The sequence below is a fragment of the Tachysurus fulvidraco genome, chromosome 18 (genome assembly GCF_022655615.1).
Source record: "Tachysurus fulvidraco isolate hzauxx_2018 chromosome 18, HZAU_PFXX_2.0, whole genome shotgun sequence".
Taxonomy (NCBI): domain Eukaryota; kingdom Metazoa; phylum Chordata; class Actinopteri; order Siluriformes; family Bagridae; genus Tachysurus; species Tachysurus fulvidraco.
This window is the reverse complement of record NC_062535.1, coordinates 7,427,572-7,448,601: the sequence shown is the minus strand read 5'-3', so window position 1 is coordinate 7,448,601 and position 21,030 is coordinate 7,427,572. Positions and strand designations below refer to the sequence as shown.

General features: G+C 38.6%; 1 protein-coding gene across 1 annotated transcript; it reads left to right on the top strand.

The window, feature by feature from the left end:
* Window positions 1-217: 217 nt before the first annotated feature.
* Window positions 218-6,933, top strand: LOC125139406 (interferon-induced GTP-binding protein Mx2-like). The gene is made up of 12 exons (XM_047803279.1): window positions 218-407; window positions 1,873-2,010; window positions 2,299-2,453; window positions 2,544-2,682; window positions 2,796-2,994; window positions 3,081-3,159; window positions 4,498-4,620; window positions 4,702-4,845; window positions 5,115-5,256; window positions 5,931-6,007; window positions 6,115-6,333; window positions 6,709-6,933. The coding sequence occupies exons 1-12, from the start codon at window positions 218-220 to the stop codon at window positions 6,931-6,933; spliced, it is 1,830 nt and encodes a 609-aa protein (XP_047659235.1).
* Window positions 6,934-21,030: the final 14,097 nt, after the last annotated feature.

Below are 21,030 nucleotides of genomic sequence, written 5' to 3'. Positions count from 1 at the left end.
CTAAAAGTGCAGAAGCATTAAAGAAAAGCTACAATAGCAACAGAAATGGAATTTGTTTCCTAGATGATGGAGAGTGAACAAAGTAGTTATGAAGACATTGCTCATGATGGTCAGAAGAGGTCAGTATAAATTGAATGATCAGAGAGTCATCTGTTGTGTGTGTGTGCGTGAGTGTCATATGTAAAACTCAATGCGTTTTTTTATTCACAGTAAGCCAATGGAAGGGGTTTTCCACACCCCTTTAGAGGAAAGAGTTCGTCCTTATATTGATCTGATTGACTCTTTGAGGGTGATTGGAATTGAAAAAGATTTGGCTTTGCCAACTATAGCTGTAATTGGAGATCAGAGTTCTGGTAAAAGCTCTGTGTTGGAAGCACTATCTGGGGTGGCATTGCCCAGAGGGAGTGGTGAGTTTTTCCTATTTCTATCACAAATAATAAATACAGTGGAGTGAAAGTGTTTGCCCCTTTGCTGATTATTTTCTTGCACATTTTTCACACTTTAATGTTTCAGATCATCAAACAAATAAAATATCAGTCAAAGATAACGAACCCACCAACCCCCCCCCCCCCCCCCCAAAAAAAAAAGGAATTGAAGATGGTTATAAAGCCATTTCTAAAGCCATTTCTTTGGGACTCCAGCAAACCTCAATGAGAGCCATTATCCACAAATAGCGAAAACATGTGACAGTGGTGAACCTTCCCAGGAGTGGCCGGCTTACCAAAAATACTCCAAGAGCGCAGCGACCACTCATCCAAGATGTCACATAAGACCCCACAACAATATCTAAATAACTGCAGTCTCACTTGCCTCAGTTAGAGTTCCAACACAAAAACTACTGCTGAGCAAAAAGAACATACAGTAAAGGCACGTCTCAGATTAGCCAGAAAACATCTTGATTATCCGCAAGACTTTTGGGAAAATACTCTGTGGACTGAGGAGACAAATGTTGAACATTTTGGATGGTATATGTCCCATTACATCTGGCATAAAAGTAACACTGCAGAACATCATACCAACAATAAAATATGGTGGTTGTAGTTTGAGGGTCCGGGGCTGTTTTGCTGCTTAAGGACCTGGAAGACTTGCTGTGATGAATGGAACCATTAATTCTGCTGTCTACCAAAAAATCCTAAAGGACAATGTGCGGCCATCTGTTCATGACCTCAGGCTGAAGCGAACTTGGGTTTTACAGCAGGACAATGATCCAAAACACACCAGCAAGTCCACCTCTGAATGGCCGAAGAAAAACAAAATGAAGACTTTGGAGTGGCCTAGTCAAAGTCCTGACCTGTATCCTATTGAGATGCTGTGGCATGACCTTAAAAAGGTGGTTCATGTTCGAAAACCCTCCAATGTGTCTGAATTACAACAATTCTACAAAGATGAGTAGAACAAAATTCCTCATCAGCGCTATAACAGACTCATACGCTTGATTGCAGTTCTTGCTGCTTAGGGTGGCCCAACCGGTTATTAGGTATAGGGGGCTAGCACTTTTTCACTCAGGAACATGTAGGTTTGGATTTTGTTTTCCCTTAAGAATAAAAAACCTTCATTTAAAAACTGCATGTTGTGTTTACTTGTGTTATCTTTGACTAATATTTACATTTGTTTGATCTGAAACATTAAAGTGTGACAAACATGCAAAAAAATAAAACATCAGGAAGGGGGCCAACACTTCTGTATAACACTTTACATAGATTATAACTTGTATTTTAGGATTTTATAGGATATTACAGTTAAATAAAATGTAATCAATTCAATTCAAATTTAAATATATAACTTCTTACACACAAACACACACACTGTTAGTGATCTTTCACTGTATGACATTAAGAGAAGCTGATGTATAATGTGCTTTTTCAACTTTAGGTATTGTGACAAGATGTCCACTGGAGCTGAAGCTGAGGAAGGTCAAATTTGGTGTTCAATGGCACGCTGTAATATCTTACAACGATAAGCGTGATGAATTCACTGACCCATCAAAGGTTGAGGGTTTCGTTAAGAAAGGTTTGTAACATTCCTTTTTAGAATAAAAAAAAAAGATAAAGTCAAACATTAAAGGTGAACCTTGCTTTCAGGTTCTGCTTTAGAGTTTGTATCTAATATTAATTTGTTTTAACAAAAACTTCTCCATTAACAAGAAAGTTTTTTTGCATCATTATCATAAATTATTAGAACTGTGCGTATAATTCTTCATAATCTTGCAACAAAATATTTAACAGTCCTAATAATGCCTTGTGTAAATGAAAGGTTATATGTTTAATTTTTATAACACTTACTCCATCACTGTAACAGCCCAGAATGATCTGGCTGGAGACGGAGTTGGAATTTGTGATGAACTCATCACTTTGGAGATCACGGCTCCTGATGTATGTGACCTCACACTGATCGATCTCCCTGGGATTGCCCGAGTTCCTATAAAAGATCAACCTGAAGACATTGGACATCAAGTGAGTGTAAACTGTAACTTGACTCTTTTTGCTAACCAGACTACAGCCTTTTATTTGAATTGTAACATTGTTTGTCTTATTTTTCTCTAGATCAAAAAACTTATTCTGAACTATATAGAGAAGGATCAAACAATAAATTTGGTCGTAGTCCCATGTAACGTTGACATAGCAACAACAGAAGCTCTGAAAATGGCACAGGAAGTGGATCCTGAAGGAAAAAGGACTCTGGGTAAAAAATCAAGTTCATTAACAAAAACAATATTATTATTATTATTATTATTATTATTATTATTATTATTATTATTATTATTATTATTATTATTATACTTTTTATTCTAACAGCGATTCTTACAAAGCCAGACCTTATAGACAAGGGAACAGAAAAGAACATCATGGATATAATCCGAAATCAGGTCATTCCTTTAAGCAAAGGCTATGTCATTGTTAAATGTCGTAGCCAAAAGCAAATTGATGATAAGATCTCTCTGACTGAGGCCACTCGAGTAGAAAGGGAATTCTTCAAACGTCATGAATACTTCAGGTATCATTTCTAACATATGACCCTCATTTGTAATTTATGACCCACTAGTTGTAACTGGGAACTTACTGTAATTGTCTTACTGCCAGTTGCCTGTTGAGTGAGGAGAGAGCAACGATTCAGTGTCTTGCTACCAAACTGACTCAAGACCTGGTTGATCACATCAAAGTATGTTTCCAGTCTTTTTACAATTTTTTATTTAATATTATTTTTCAGCGTATTATGCTCAGAAAATCACAAAGGCGGTTGGTAGATGACACAAAAGTAATCCATTATACCAGCTGCTCATGTAGTACATGGAAGGGTGAAAATTGAATATCCTCATTCATGTTCATTATACCCATTCATTCATTTATTGCTGAGTATGTGTCCGTGAAGTTGACTGAAACATAGAAACTAAATGCAGCTCAATTATGGGGAGTTAATACATTACCTGCAATCATTTGACAGACATAAACATGTGAAACTGCATGACTCTGTGGTCTGAGTTTAAATGAATTTAGGTGATTGGTAAATGCAATACACCATGCCATCTGCAGATGCCAACTAAAGCTCTATCATGCAAAAAGGAAGCCAAATGTGAACATGGTCCAGAAGTGCTCTCATGTCCTGTGGGCCAGGGCTCATTTTAAAATTGATTGTTTCAAAGTGGACAAGTGTTCTATGGTCAGACGAGTATAAATTTAGCAGTCTTGTTTGAAATCAGCCGGGCACAGTGGCTTAGTGGTTAGCACGTTTGCCTCACACCTCCAGGGTTGGGGGTTCGATTCCCACCTCCGCCTTGTGTGTGTGGAGTTTGCATATTCTCCCCGTGCCTCTGGGGTTTCCTCCAGGTACTCTTGTTTCCTCCCCTGGTGCAAAGACATGCATGGTAGGTTGATAGTCAGCTCTGTAAAATTGTCTGTAGTGTGTGATTGCATGAGCGAATGAGAGTGTGTGTGTGCCCTGCGATGGGTTGTCACTTCGTTCAGGGTGTATTCTGCCTTGATGCCTGATGACGCCTGAGATAGTCACAGGCTCGCCGTGACCTGATGTAGTTCAGATAAGCGGTAGAAAATGAATGAATGAATGAATGAATGTTTGAAATCACTTATGCCATGTCCTCCGGGCTAAAAAGGAGGGAGGCCTTCCATCGTGTTATAAGCGTTCAAAAGCCAGCATCTCTGATGGTATGGTGCATACAGTATGGGTAGCTTGCATGTTTTGGAAGGCACTATGATTTTTGAAAGGTATATAAAGGTTTTAGAGCAACATATGCTGTAAAAGAATTTGTGTATTTCAGTGGAACTATGCAATACCACATACTGCAGCTATTACAACAGCATGGTTGTTTTACTTTTCATTTTATTCAGATTTAAAAAAATGTCTCAACATTTCCAGTATTCGGGTTGTCAATGGACATATTTGTCAAAGGTTGTGTCACAAATATTAGGTCATTAATTGTAATGTTTCTGATCTAATTTCACTGTTTTTGGTTGTTTTCTGTTTGTTTGATTTTATTTTTAGAAATCATTACCACTGATCTCAGAGGAGCTCAAGAAGCAGCTGTGGAGCTTTAGAAAAGATCTGAGTCAGTGTGAAGCTGGACCACCACTGGATCCACAGAAGAGGAAGACCTTCTTTATTGTGGTTTGTAACTTTCTTTTTTAATTTCACTATAGCCCTACAGCAGCCTGCCTAAACCATGTTCATGGTCACTTTTTCTTTCAGACCTTGACAAAATTTAATGATAAGATCATCCGCTTGACATCTGGGGAAGTGATCAACAACGATAACTTGTTTGCGAATCTTCGGTCTGAATTCAGAAAGTGGAAAGAGCATCTTGACAACACAAAGCCATCATGTGAGTACACAGTCCATATGTCAAAGTATCACAGCTAAGTACATAGCCATGTCAAAACATTTCAGTAATTTTCAAGGGCCAAGATATATTTTGTGTGAAAGTACAATGAAAAGTACAAAGTCTCCATACACAGAATAGAAAGTGCTTCTAACGCAACTTAGCTATTATTAGCCTAGAGCAGCAAAAATTTCCAATTAAATGAAGCCTTTTGATGGGAACTCATGGGTAAAATGAATTTTGGACATATTTTACAACCAATACAGTTCACAAAACGGTCCAGGAAGTGGTGAATGAATATGACCTGAAACACAGAGGACGAGAATTGCCCGGCTTCAGTGACTACAAGGTGTTTGAGATTGTGGTGCAGAAGCTTGTGAGCCAGCTAAAAGAACCAGCGATTGACACACTCAGGGTCATCAGAGGTAGGCGATCACAATTTAACCTTCATAACATCATAAACTTTTAAGAAACCAATAACCAATAACATAAACAACTAAAGTTAACTCAGTTCATTTATCAGCATTTATCTGAAAGGTACATGGAACATACCACAACCAAAGAAAAGTAACTGACAGCTCGTTAATAAGACCAGTCATATTTGCAAATTAGGGATTTATCATACAGTCGCTTGCTGAATGATAGAAAAAATTCTAAATTATATAAGCCATGTAATTAGCACTTGACTAATGTACAATATGCTGGAAAAAGAGCTGTCAAGAACACGTTTGGGAATAATTTATACTAAATAATAAATAATATAATCTTCCCCATCCCACACTGGAATATGTAGACATTTATGGCATGTACACAAGGATTCAATAATTACATATACAACATGCTTCTGAAGAGCTTTAAAACATTCACCACAATGGTGTATATTATGTAAAGAAATGAAAGACGGAATATTGTTAATATAGAAAAATAATAAAATTTACGCTATGATGCGGTCTGATACAAAGCAGAGCTACTGTTACCACCACTGAAATAAAAAGTCTTCAACCCGAAGTGTTTTATTACTATTATACCACAGCTTTACAGAAGGCATTCACAAATGTAGTACTTTTGTATATATAATGTATAAACATGTGTGTTTCAGAAACCGTTCAGCAACAGTTTTCAGATGTGTCCAAAACCTGCTTTCTGCACTACCCTTACCTCCAGTCTGTTGCACTGGTAAATATATTAAGTTTTAAAGAATTTTTATTTTGAAAGTGTGAAATGTTTCAAAAATAGGTAAATCCATTCGTGGTGTAATATCATACTTCAAATCAACATTCCAGAATAAGATAGGCAACATTCAGTCAAAGCAGGAAGCCAAGGTGAAGGAGAGGATCATGGAGCAGTTTGAGATGGAGCAACTGGTCTACACTCAAGACAGCATCTACTTCAAAACCTTGAATGAGATTCACTTGACTGAGGAACAGAAAGCTTCAGAAGAAAATTTTGCTGGATTTGATAGCAGGAGCAAATATCCTGAAATGCTGCAGTCTTATTACGAGGTAGAGGTTACGAGGTTTAGTAGTTAATTGGTTAAGTAATTAAAAGTAAATTTTTGTTTTGGCTTCATTCAAAATGATGTTATTATTATTATTATTATTATTATTATTATTATTATTATTATTATTATTATTATTATTATTATTATTATTATTATTAAGACACATTTGTAATTATTAAGAAAATTTTTACAAATACTTATTGCATTCATTGTGTGCAATAATGCTGTGTCATTGTGAGTAAATGATGATCTACTAAAGATTTACTGATAAAGTAAACTAGATCTACTAAATACAGTATAAATATAGAGAAAAATATACATCTATTAAACATTTATCTTCAAACCTGAAGTTAGAGATTTTTCCATCTCCTGACAGATCGTGGTGCAGCGCTTGGCTGATCAGGTGCCCATGTTGATCAGATACTTCATGCTGAAGGAATCTGCTCAGCTGCTGTGCAGCGAGATGTTGGGTTTAATGGATGGTGCCAACGTGGCTGATGTCTTACATGAAGAGTCAGATATTGGCAGACACCGCATTGAGCTGCAGAACCGCGTGGAACGTCTTACCATTGCTCAAGGGAAACTCAGCAACTTTATTTGAAGCTACAGGGCTTCTGTAGATCAGAGTTTTACATCTTTTTTGAAGTTTAGCACCTGATTAACCTTTCAATTAATAAATATGATTCTAAATACTACAGATCTGTTGGCTTGTAGACCCACTGACTGTCACCACTGATTTGAAAGGAATCCAAATATTATAGCTGTTCTGATAATAACCATAAAGAAGTGCATCTGCGCAACCTGTGCGGGACAAAAAAAACAAGACAGTGCAGGACAAGACAAACAAGACAGTGCAGGACAAAAGACAGTGCAAACAAAAAATTTCAAGTCAATACACAAAAGACAATACACAAAATGCAATAAGCAGAAGCAGTGCTGACCAGTGGAAATATTGTATATTCAACAATATTGCATGTGTAGAAATACTGGAATGAACACAGTATTATAGCAGCAGTTACCTGAGATATTGTAAAGGATTGTGCAAAACAGCAAACGACTGAAATTTGAGACAGCATGTGCAAAGAGCAAAAACAGTGTGCAAAACAGCATGTATACAGTTTGATGGATATATATGTGAAGTGTGTGTATTTGGTGTAAGATTGTGCAGTCCATACAGTTGATGTGTATTGTTTTCAGTACAGATCAGTATTGAATCCAGAGTGGCCGCTGTGTGCTACTGCCGCGCTGCCATATTTAATTATAATTTTTATTCAATTTTTTTTCTGTAAAGCTGCTTTGAGAGAATGTCCATTATTAAATGTGATGTACAAATATATTGAATTGAAATGAAAAGTATAGCTATAAAAAAAGAAGATACCAAAGAAAATCCAATATTCTCAAATTTTAAGATGAGACATATTTGAAAGAGTAAGAATAAAAAAAACGAACTGTTTTACTGTCCAATCTCACACAAATGAGGATGAGGTTCCCTTCTGAGCCTGATTCCTCACAAGGTTTCTTCCTCGTATTATCTCAGGGAGTTTTTCCTTGCCACCCTTCAGCTTGCTCATTAGGGATTGATGTTATATACACAATTTTAATATAATAATTTTAAATTCATTTAAACATTATATGTATGTATTTATTTCTGTTTCTATACTTCTGTAAAGCTGCTTTGAGGCAATGTGAATTGTCGCTATACAAATAAATTGAAAAAAAAAACGTTCATGAATAGAAGATTTATTTGGGTGGGTATGTATTCTTAGTTTTCAGTATAATGATATTGTCAATGGATGGTTCTTTTTTCAACAATGCATTCAGTTCAGTTAGAGTAAACTGTGCATAACATAATACACTGAATGGAAGCTGCTTTTAAATGAACATTTATATATTAATTTATATTATGCACCCTCCTACCTGTCTCCTTGATCAATTCTGCTGTAATTTTCCAGTCATCTGGAAGCTCTTTCTGACCACTCAAAGCCTGTCTCAGCTTCTGACTGAATTCCTTACGACATTCTTTCTTTTTGAACTTCCCCCACTCTGTCTTCTTTTCTATCTTCTTCTCTTCTTCCTGACCACCAGAGACATCCTACATGTCACCATCCAATGCTTTCTGGCTAAACTCTGTCCTACCACCACTTTGCAGTCATTAATCTCTCTCAGTTGGAATGTACACCTTTTACATAGAATGTAGTCTACATGCTTACTCCTACCTCCACTATTATATGTAACTCTATGTTCCGCTCTAATCTATAAATAACTGTTAACTTCAGCCATTTCTTTCCACCACCATCTGTCCTTCTAGGATCCTTTCCTTAACACCAAACATGCCCATTACCTCTTCATCATGGAGTGTGTGGTAGCATAATGGTTAAAGTGTTGGGCTACCATTCGGAAGGTTGTGAGTTTGATCCCAGGTCCGCCAAGCTGCCACTGTTGGGCCTCTGAGCATGGCCCTTAACCCTCAATTGCTCAGCTGTATAAAAATGAGATAATATAAGTCGCTCTGGATAAGGGTGCCTGCCAAATGCTGGAAATGTAAATGTCATCACCTCTGTTCCCGTCACCAACATGCCAGTTGAAGTCTTCTCCAATCACTAGTCTCTCCCATCTGGGAATACTCTCTAGCACCCCATCTCACTCACTCCAGAATCTCTCCATCTATTCTAACTCACAGCATACTTGTGGAGCATAACCACTGATGACATTCAACATTACCCTTTCAATTTCTAACTTTAAACTGATTACCCTGTCTGAATCTCTTTTCATATCTAAATCATTCCTCACAAACCTATCATTCAGGATCACTCCAAACTCAAGTATTTTCCTATCCACACCAACAGTTTGTATCCCCCATAATACTACATAGTTTGCTTCCCCTCCACCTGGTCTCCTGCACACACATTATATCTACCTTCCTTCTCTTTCCATGTCAGCCAGCTCTCTAATTTTCTCTGTCATTGTGCCAATGTTAAGAGTGCCTATTCTCTGCCTTTCCACTTTTCTCTCTGCTATGAACCCTTCTGCCTTATTTCCTTCCTTGACCGACAGTAGCCCAATTTCCACCGGCACCCTGTATGGCAACAGCACCGGTGGCGGCCGTTGTTAACCCCGACCACGACCAATCCAGTATGGACATTAACGACTCACATTTTTAAATTTGGCACGTTTTATACCGGATGCCCTTCTTGATGCAAACCTCTCTATTTATCTGGGCTTGGGACCAGCACAGAAAGCACAGGCTTGCAACAGGAGTGCATATCTAGGCAGGTTCACACATGCATCCACGAACTTGGATTTAACTTCTAGTGGTATTTTTTTTTTTTGCTGTCCCGACAGACATAATTAGAGATGAAAAAAGGTGTTTGTCTGACTTGTCTCACCATTCGGTTTAGCACACACATGATGTACCACATTTGAGGTACCAGTCTTGTGGGTGTCACTTACATACAGTAGATTGCTTCACAGCCTTTGCATATTACATACCCTGCACTTGATTTATCCTTGTTAAACACTTCGCTTCCCTCCCACGCCATTCATTTCTTTTCTCCCTTTTGTTCTGTTTTTTAGTTATCCCTTTTTAATTTTAGTTCAAATTTAACCAATTCATTTTCAATTAAATTAATTGATTAATTTTAAATTAATTTCCTCTTGCTTTAAAAAAAATGACTCCAAACACTTAGTATATATTTATGTCAGAGTACATACAACAGACATAAAAACATCTACACACTCCCTGTTAAAATGCAAGATGCCAAGTTTTTGTGATATAAAATAATGAAAGCAAGAAGATCATGTCTTTTTTACACCCTCCTTGTGAAATACCAACTTTTTTTTAGGGAAAAAAGGGAAAACAGCATAGTGCACATCCCTAAAATTATACGTTGTGAAAGCATCCACTGATTTTATTACACTACTCCCATTTCAGGTCCCACCAGAGCACCCATTCTGAGACACCACGCTACCCTTTTTGATCTAGGTAGATGCTAGGTAGTTGGATCCAGAGGCATCCTCTACCAATGACCCAGGGAAGCTACACCCAAGCGTTTAATTCTCCATGAGACTGACACCGTCTGAGTGTAACTATGATGTGGGAAACAGAGAACTCTTGTCCATCAAGGAGGCGCTGGAAGAATGGAGACACTGTTTGGCCCAGCACCCATTGAACACTGGTTGGTACAGCACCCATTTTAAGTAATCACAAATCATTAAAACCTGTAATTAAGAATGTCAAAGATACTTTGATGTGGGCCACATGGGCCTTGTTTTTCAAACACTTAAACTTTGTGCTGATCTATTGTTCAGAAACCAAAAACTGCAAGGCTTATGTCCTGTCTTACCTCAATACATGATTGAGGGAACACCCAACCCTAAGCCCATCATCCCAGCATCCATCATTGTTGCCCCCTGTGATGGAAACTAATAGAAATATAGCTGCAAGCAGCCATTCCGGGGTCAAGCCGATCATATGCGCTCAGAACATGTCGCTGATGAACCATACCAAGTTTCGTAGCGATATGGCATTGTTTTTAAAATCTCATCACCACTAGGTGGCGCTGTCACGAAACGTTGGATGCACCCTCAGGTCATGACTATAATAACATACACCAAGTTTTGTGTCAACACGCATAAGTTTGGTGAAGATACAGCCTCACGTCTGTTTTGGCGTGCTCGCCACCCCACAAAATGGCCGTCTGAAAACCGTTTGGTATCGTTTGACTCGGCATGCCTCAAGAAGTCTAACAACACCTCCTTCATGGTTTTAGACTCACGTTTCCAGTAGTTATAAGCAAAAATAGCTGTTTTTAAAATCTCGTGACCACTAGGTGGCGCTGTCACAAAACGTTGCATACACCCTCAGGTCATGAATATAATGACATATACCAAGTTTTGTTTCGACACGCATACGTTTTGCGAAGATACAGCTTCACGTCTGTTTTGGCGTGCTCACCACCATGTATGATACCATAGTATACGAGAAGGCATTGGTTTTGCAAAATGCTTTTGATAACTTTTTGTCTCGGGTGTCTCTAGATGCTAGATACCCAAGGACTTGCAAATCGGACAAACGGTCTAGGAGGAGTTCGACAAAGTAGGTATTATGGAAAATTCAAAATGACGGAAAGGTATTCATGACAGAAATGATGTCATGTGGTGCATTCGATCCGGCATGAGAAAAGGATCCAAAATATGCAAGAACTGTGTCTCTAGGCCTTACGAGTCAGCAGTTATGAACATGAACATAATTGGATGTTTGGACTGTTGGTGGCGCTAAAGGGTTTGAGCTAGACACACCAAAGTTGCTAGAATAACTTCTAAGACTGGCCTCTACATGTGTGCCAAATTACATAACTTTCCTACATACGGTTCTATGGGCTGCCATTGACTTCAATGGAAGAAGAGGAATAATAATAATAATAATAAATATAGCTGCAAGCAGCCATTCCGGGGTCAAGCCGATCACATGCACTCAGAACATGTCGCTGATGAACCATACCAAGTTTCATAGCGATATGGCATTGTTTTTAAAATCTCGTGGCCACTAGGTGGCGCTGTCACGAAACGTTGCATGCACCCTCAGGTCATGACTATAATGACATATACCAAGTTTTGTGTCGACACGCAAAAGTTTTGCGAAGATACAGCCTCACATCTGTTTTGGCGTGATCGCCACCATGTATGTTGCCACGGTATACGAGAAGGCATTGGTCTATCAAAAAGCTTTTGATAACTTTTTGTCTAGGGTGTCTCTAGATGCTAGATACCAAAGGACACACAAATCGGACAAACGGTTTAGGAGGAGTTCGACAAAGTAGGTATTACGGAAAATTCAAAATGGCGGAAAGGTATTCATGACAAAAATGATGTCATGTGGTACAATTGATTCGGCATGAGCAAAGGATCCAAAATATGCAAGAACTGTGTCTCTAGGCCTTACGAGTCAGCAGTTATGAACATGAACATAATTGGATGTTTGGACTGTTGGTGGCGCTAAAGGGTTTGAGCTAGACACACCAAAGTTGCTATAGTAACTTCTAAGACTAGCCTAAACATGTGTGCCAAATTACATAACTTTCCTACATACGGTTCTATGGGCTGCCATTGACTTCAATGGAAGAAGAGGAATAATAATAATTATAATAATAATAATACTAAGAAGAAGAAGAAAACCGACAATAACAATAGGTGTCTACGCCCCTTCGGGGATTGACCCCTAATAATAATAATAATAAATATAGCTGCAAGCAGCCATTCCGGGGTCAAGCCGATCACATGCGCTCAGAACATGTCGCTGATGAACCATACCAATTTTCGTAGCGATATGGCATTGTTTTTAAAATCTCGTCACCACTAGGTGGCGCTGTCACGAAACGTTGCATGCACCCTCAGGTCATGACTATAATGACATACACCAAGTTTTGTGTCAACACACATAAGTTTTGTGAAGATACAGCCTCACGTTTGTTTTGGCGTGCTCGCCACCACACAAAATGGCTGTCCGAAAACCGTTTGGTATCGTTTGACTCAGCGTGCCTCAAGAAGTCTAACAACACCTTCATGATTTTAGACTCACGTTTGCAGTAGTTATAAGCAAAAATAGCTGTTTTTAAAATCTCGTGACCACTAGGTGGCGCTGTCACGAGATGTTGCATACACCCTCAGGTCATGACTATAATGACATATACCAAGTTTTGTGTCGACACGCAAGAAAAGAAAAGAAGATAAGGAAACATGTGTACATGTGTGCTTTAACTTTAACTTTAACTGTGCTTTAACTCTCTACATTTGATTATATTGTCTTCTGGTAAAGTAGGTTCCTGTCTTTTGTATACTATCTGCTTAACTCACTTTGTTCTAGAGTAGTGTGATTTGAATCGTGTTATATTCTATAGCATTGTTGATTTTTATAGTGTTGGTTTTTGTTGTTCTCTCAGCTGATTAATCAGGAGTAGTTTCAGTCTCCCTTAAGGTGTGAATTGGGGGCAGGGCTTACCTATTTAAATTGAAGGTGAACCAGCCTACTCTTCAGTGTGCTTTAACTCTCTACATTTGATTATATTGTCTTCTGGTAAAGTAGGTTCCTGTCTTTTGTATACTATCTGCTTAACTCACTTTGTTCTAGAGTAGTGTGATTTGAATCGTGTTATATTCTATAGCATTGTTGATTTTATAGTGTTGGTCTTTGTTGTTCTCTCAGCTGATTAATCAGGAGTAGTTTCAGTCTCCCTTAAGGTGTGAATTGGGGGCGGGGCTTACCTATTTAAATTGAAGGTTCTCTCTCTCACATTAGTGTCTAGTACTAGACTACAAATATGTGCCTTAAACCCATCTCTGTACTCAAGGCCTACTCTCGCAGACGCTCTCATCCACAAAGCAGAGGTCACAATCCCAATAACCTCATCTACCCTCCTCTGTTATGTAAGTCTCAAACAGTAGTGGTAGGTGGGCTCTGGAATTGTCAGTCTGCGGTAAAGAAAGCTGATTTTATCTCTGCTTTAACTTCCCATTACTCCTTTGATTTTCTTGCTCTAACAGAAACCTGGATATCCCCACAGAACACTGCTACACCAGCTGCTTTATCCTCTGCCTATGCTTTCTCTCACTCACCACGAGAAACAGGCAGGGGTGGTGGTACAGGTTTATTGTTGTCAAAGAAATGGTGCTTTAAACCTCGTCTCTTCTCTAATTTAACCATCTCTTCTTTTGAATTTCATGCCCTTTCAGTTACCTCTCCTATCAACCTTGTTATCATTGTTGTCTACCGCCCTCCTGGTCCCCTAGGAAACTTCCTGGAAGAAATGGACTCGCCGCTTAGTGCTTTCCCTTCCGATAGCTCCCCCCTGACAGTGCTTGGTGACTTCAACCTCCCCTCTGACAAGCTACATTCTTCTTCCCTCCTGTCTCTTCTCGACTCTTTCTCCCTCACACTCAACAGCTACATCCCCACACACAAAGGAGGCAATGTCCTGGACCTGGTTTTCACCCGTCCTTCTCCAGCTACAGATGTGACTGCTACCCCACTCCACGTCTCTGATCATCACCTGGTATCCTTCACCATCACTCTACCTATCTTACCTAAAACTACCTCTCACCCCCTTGCTCTTACTCGCCGCAACCTTCACTCTGTCTCACCTTCATCTGTAGCTTCTGGCACTCTTTCTTCCCTTCCTGATGCTAAGTCTTTTTCCTCACTACCCTTAGACTCAGCCACAGATACTTTCCTCTCATCTCTTTCCTCAACTATGGACTCCCTCTGCCCTATGTTCGCTAAACCCAAGAAAACTTCTTCTTCTGCTCCTTGGCTTTCAGATGTGCTGCGCAACAATCGAAGAGAGCTAAGATCATCAGAGAGAAAGTGGAAGAAATCACAACTTGATGCAGATCTTGATTTTTACAGAACACTTCTTGTCAAGTTCTCCTCAGATGTGACTTCTGCCAAGAATTCCTTCTACAAGGAAAAGCTTGAAGCTTCCTCACATGACCCTCGGAAATTCCACAACATCATCTCTTCTCTGCTCAACCCCCCAGCTCCACCTTCTTCACCCTCCCTGACTGCAGAAGACTTTGCTTCTTTCTACCAGGAGAAGATTGAGGAAATCTGCCGGACCTTCACTTCAGCCCCGACTGCACTTACATCTCAGAGTATGGATTCCCCTACACCTTCGTTGTCACATTTTTCAACTGTGGCAGCAGAAGAGATTTTACAACTCATCCAGTCCTGCAATCCTACCACCTGCCCATTGGATCCACTCCCTACCACTATGCTCCAGACCATCTCACAAGACCTCTTGCCCTTCATTTCCACTATCGTCAATAGATCCATAGCATCTGGTCAGGTACCAACTACTTTCAAGAGAGCAAGGGTTATTCCCATCCTAAAGAAACCTGCTCTGGATCCATCAGACATCAGTAACTACAGACCGGTATCACTTCTCTCATTTCTTTCAAAAATTCTTGAACGCATTGTCTATAATCAACTGTCTGTCTATCTCTCACAGAACAACCTCCAAGATCCCAAACAGTCTGGCTTTAAAGCAGCTCACTCTACAGAGACAGCCCTTTTGGATGTCTCTGAGAAGCTACATACTGCTAGATCAGCCAAACTATCATCCGTCCTTATCCTCCTTGACCTTTCAGCAGCGTTTGATACGGTCAACCACAAGACTCTCTTATCCTCCCTCAAGAGTCTTGGGATTTGCGGATCAGCTTGGGAATGGTTTGCCTCCTACCTGGAAGGACGCTCATATCAAGTAACATGGAGGGGAGTGACATCTGCTCCACGCAGACTCTCCACTGGCGTCCCACAGGGCTCAGTACTTGGTCCTCTTCTTTTCTCCTTGTATACTCACTCTCTTGGTGAAGTTATTTCATCACATGGGTTCTCTTACCACTGCTATGCTGATGATACACAACTTATCTTCTCTTTCCCACCCTCAGATGCCACAGCTTCTGACCGGATCTCAGCATGTCTGGCAGAAATTTCATCATGGATGACTGCTCATCAGTTAAAGCTCAATCCTAGCAAAACTGAACTGCTGTTCATCCCAGGTGATTCATCCCCAGGTCACGATCTTGCTATATCCTTGCACAACGATCTGATCTCCCCTTCAGCCACAGCTCGCAACCTTGGGGTAACCATGGACAATCAACTGTCCTTTTCCTCTCATGTTGCAAATGTGACTCGCTCATGTCGGTTTCTTCTCTACAACATTAGAAGGATTCGGCCATTTTTGTCCACACAGACTGCCCAGGTACTTGTTCAGTCTCTTGTCATTTCTAGACTGGATTACTGCAATGCACTGCTGGCAGGTCTACCTATGAACGCAATCCGTCCTCTGCAAATGATCCAAAATGCAGCTGCCCGGCTTGTTTTCAACCTGCCAAAGTTCGCGCATACCACCCCGCTACTGCGATCCCTCCACTGGCTTCCGGTAGCTGCACGCATCCGGTTCAAAACACTGATGCTGGCCTACAAAGCCAAAAATGGACCAGCCCCCTCTTACCTCAAAGCCCTCATCATTCCTCGCACTGCACCCCGCAACCTCCGATCTACCAGCACTGCTCGACTGGTTCCACCATCTCTCAGGGTAAGAGGCAAGTATACTACAAGACTCTTCTCTGTACTGGCACCAAGGTGGTGGAATGAACTTCCCATAGAGGTCCGGACAGCCGAGTCACTGGCTATTTTCAAGCGGCGGTTGAAGACCTACTTATTCAGGAAGCACTTCAACTAGCACTTCTTTCCTTATCTTTTGCATTTAAAAAAAAAAAAAAAAAAAAAAAAAAAAAAAAAAAAAAAAAAACCTTTGACACTTTTTCATTGTAACTTTGAACAAATGTTTTAAACTCATGGTATCTTAAGTATGTAACCTAGTGAACCAGCATTAATGTATTCAGTGTTAGAGATTTAAGCACTTATGTACGTCGCTCTGGATAAGGGCGTCTGCCAAATGCTGTAAATGTAAATGTAAATGAAACATGGTGGTGGAACGAGGAACTACAGGACAGCATTCAGAGAAAAAGGCTAGCTAAAAGAAGTGGGATGTAGAAAGGACTAAATAAAGTAGACAGGACTACAAGGAATCACAGCACAGAGTGAAGAGGGATGTGGCAAAGGCCATACCGAAAGCTTACGATGAGTTGTATGCCAGGTTAGACACAAGGGATGGGAGAAGGACTTGTACAGATTAGCGCAACAGAGAGACAGAGATGGGAAGGCTGTACAACAGATAAGGGTGAATAAAGATAGAGATGTAGACGTAGAGAGGTACTGATAGGTGAGGAGAGTGTGCAGAGAGGATGAAAGAAATATTTTGAGGAGCTAATGAATGAGGAAAATGTAGGGAGGGAAGAGGTGAATATTGTAAAGCAAAAAATGCTAAAGATTAGAAAGGATGAGGTGAGAGAGGCTCTGAAGCGAATTAAGAGTGGAAAGGCTGTTTGTCCATATGACATACTTTTGAAGGTATGGAAGTGTCTAGGAGATACAGAGTGAAGGGTAAAATGCAAGGGTGAAGTGCAGAGCTATAGCAACTACAGAGGTGTAAAGTTGATGATCCACACAAAGAAGCTATGGGAAAGAATAGGAAAGGTGTACAAGACAGTAGTGAGACCACCTATGCTGCAGTTAGACACTGTTGCATTGAGGAAAATACATGAGATAGAGACAGAGGTAGCAGAGATAATGAGGTTCTCTTTAGGAGTGACAAGGATGGACAGGATTAGGAACAAGCATATCAGAGGGACAGCTCTGGTTGGCTGTTTTGGGGACAAGGTCAGAGAGGATAGATTGAGATGGTTTAGACATGTACAGAGCAGGGAGAGTACTTATATTGGTAGAAGGATATTGGAGATGGAGCTTCCAGGTAAGAGGTCAAGAGGAAAGCCAAAGAGGAGATATATGGATGTCTTAAAAGAGGACATGAAGGTAATTAGTAAGACAGTATAGGATGCAGAGGATAGAGCTACTTGGAAACTGGTGATTTGCTGTGGTGACTTAAGGATTCCTTTAAGTGAAACGATTTTTGTCATAGGGCTCTAAATATATGGTGTGCTCTGTAGTTTATAACCAAAATGCTATTGGAAAAAAACGTTCTTTATTGTTACTGTAAGATAATAGCTGATATCCATTCATTGCTTAGGCTGAGCAAATTTATTAATTTGCAATCATGTGTGTTTGCCTGTTCAGGAACGACAGAAAGAATGACATTCCAGCTAAAGTCTGAAAGGGAAAAAGCCTGTAGTTAGAAATAAAGCCTGTGTTAATGCAATTAATAAAATGTAGCCTAATTAATTTGATTAATAATTAATAATTAAAACAAAAGAATAACCTTTTGTTTCATTAAGAAATTAATATATAAATGTTCATTCAAAAGCAGCTTCCATTCAGTGTATGTTATGTACAGATTACTCTAACTGCACTGAATGCATTGTTGAAAAAAGAACCATCCATTATCATTATACTGAAAACTAAGAATACATACCCACCCAAATAAATCTTCTATTCATGAACATTTTTTTTTCAATTTATTTGTATAGTGAGCAAAGCAGCTTTACAGAAGTGTAGAAACAGAAAACAATAAGTAAATAAATACATACATATAATGTTTAAAATGAATTTAAAAATATTATATTAAAATTGTGTATATATCATCAATCCCTAATGAGCAAGCCGGACGCAAAGGTGGCAAGGAAAAACTCCCTGAGATAATATGAGGAAGAATCCTTGTGAGGAAACAGTTCCTTTTTTACTCAAACTATTTCAAATATGTCCCATCTTAAATTTTCAGAATATTGCATTTTCTTTGGTATCTTTTTTTAAATAGCTATACTCTGGTCTTTTCATTTCAATTCAATATATTTGTACATCACTTTTAACAATGGACATTTATATAAAAAACAGCTTTACAGAAAAAAAATGGAATAAAAATTATAATTAAATTCATCATCGTCCTAGGATAGCTATGACAGTATTCCACATTTTCTTGTATAAGTTATCATGCATAATTCAATAAGTTATCAATCATAATTCCTGGACTCTTATAAACTTCTGAACTTCTTAAAAGTTTAAAATGAATAGAATTAAACATGCATTATAATCCCAAAACTCCCAGATTGCATACATTTGACCTGTTGAATTAAATGCTGCATACTGTGAATACTGAACGTATTTTAATATTGTTTATGTATAATTCATCCACAATAAAAAAATAAATTGACAGATTTAGAATATAACCATACAAATAAATCTTCTATTCATGATGTTTTTTTAATTATTTGTATAGCGACAATTCACATTGTCTCAAAGTATAGAAACAGAAAAAATAAATAAAAGAATAAAATAAATAAATAAATAAATACATACATTTATAGTTTAAAATTAATTTAAAAATATAATTTTCAAATACTATATTTATCTCTAACAATCTATCCCTAATGATCAAGTCAGAGGTGATGGTGGCAAGAAAAAACTCCCTGAGATGATAGGAGAAAGAAACCTTGAGAGGAACCAGGATCAGAAGGGAACCTCATCCTCATTTGGGTGACACTAGACAGAAAAACAGTTCCTTTCTTTATCCATACTCTTTCCATTATTTTGGTGCAAAAGGAAATTTGTCTCATCTTAAATTTTGAAATTTAAGATGAGACAAATCTCTGAAATTTTTTTAATAGCTATAATCTGCAATGCAATTTTACAGAAAGAAAAAACATAGAATAAAATTTTTAATTAAATTCATCATAGTCCTAGGCTAAATATGACAGTATTCCACATTTTCTTGTATAGGTTATCATGCATATCATAATTCCTGAACTCTTATAAGCTTAACATGAATACAATAAAACATGCGTTATAATCCTAAAACCCTCAGATTGCATATATTTGACCTGTTGAATAAAATGCTGCATATTGTGCATACTGAGTGTATGTTAATATTGCCTTGGTATAATGTATCCACGATAAAAAAAATTTAGACAGCAAGTATTGATTTGAAATTGATTTGAAATAAATGTAGTTCAAATATGTCTTTTTATAATTTGTATTCTATGATTGTTCTTTTGTACTGATTCAATATCCATTTTGAATTGCCATGTTGCAGTTGTTGTCTAAGTTTAATTTTATATTATACATAAATACATCATTTAAGGAATAAGAAAAAGTCGGAAAGCATTTATGAGCACTCAACAATTTTGTCGAGTTCTTTATGGTTATTATCAGAACAGCTATAATACAGTAATAAATCGAGATACGAGTTTAATTCCTTCCGTGACCTTGCTCGTATCTCAAATTGCTCATATCTCAACGCAATATTCCCCATTTAAATTAATTGAAATCCCATTAATCTGTTCCAGCTCGCAAAATTCCACTCCAGCTATACAGTACCTGTATTTATAAATGACAAATATTGCATAAAAACATACAGTAATAAAAGAGAATGTTAAAAAAATAAACTGGTACTTCACGGAAGATGCACACGGAGGGAGGAGTAAACAGGCGGAGGAGTAAAGAGGAATTACACTTTCACTTTCGTTCACTTACTCGCTACTGTACACTCTTAATGCTTCTTTACAATTAAATGGAAATTAACTAAACTTCACTAAAATTAACGAAAACTGAAATTCCCTTAACTTAACTGATCTTAATTGCCACAATTTCTGTTTTCTTTACATTAATATTGCTTAATTTTCTTCATCGCTTTTCTCCTCACTTGTTATTGTCTTTTTTGTCACTCTTTCCTCACTAACATCTGCCTGTCGTTTTAATAAAAACCTGTCCGGTCGGCATATCGGATGCGGTGTAGTCGCACAAGCTCAAATTTAACGGATCCAACGCTCAAAATGGATCCAAAAATTACAGATCCGCAGATGGTCGGCACCTCACGCAGCGCCTTTGCGACTCTCTATAGGAAACGAATGACTTCCGTTTTATCGGCCGTCGTTTGTCGTGTGCAGTGGAAAGGCGGCTTTACCCGAGTGAGACGCAGGAAGCTGAGGCGTGGGAAACAGAGCACATGTGGTTGTTCTGGATCTTTGTTTTGGCGGCGGCGGCTCGGATGCTCGTTTCTCAAAAGTTTGCTTGTATCTCAAGGCAAAAATTTGGTCAATCACAACTCGTATCTCAAAAAATTGTATGTCAAAGCACTCGTATCTCGAGGTATCACTGTATTTGGATTCCTTTAAAATCAGTGGTGACAGT

Coding starts and splice junctions, on each gene's coding strand:
- LOC125139406 (XM_047803279.1), top strand. CDS start 218: ATGGAAGGGGTTTTCCACACCCCTTTAGAGGAAAGAGTTCGTCCTTAT. Junction 408..1,872: donor GGCATTGCCCAGAGGGAGTG/GTGAGTTTTTCC, acceptor TTTCAACTTTAG/GTATTGTGACAAGATGTCCA. Junction 5,257..5,930: donor CACACTCAGGGTCATCAGAG/GTAGGCGATCAC, acceptor TGTGTGTTTCAG/AAACCGTTCAGCAACAGTTT.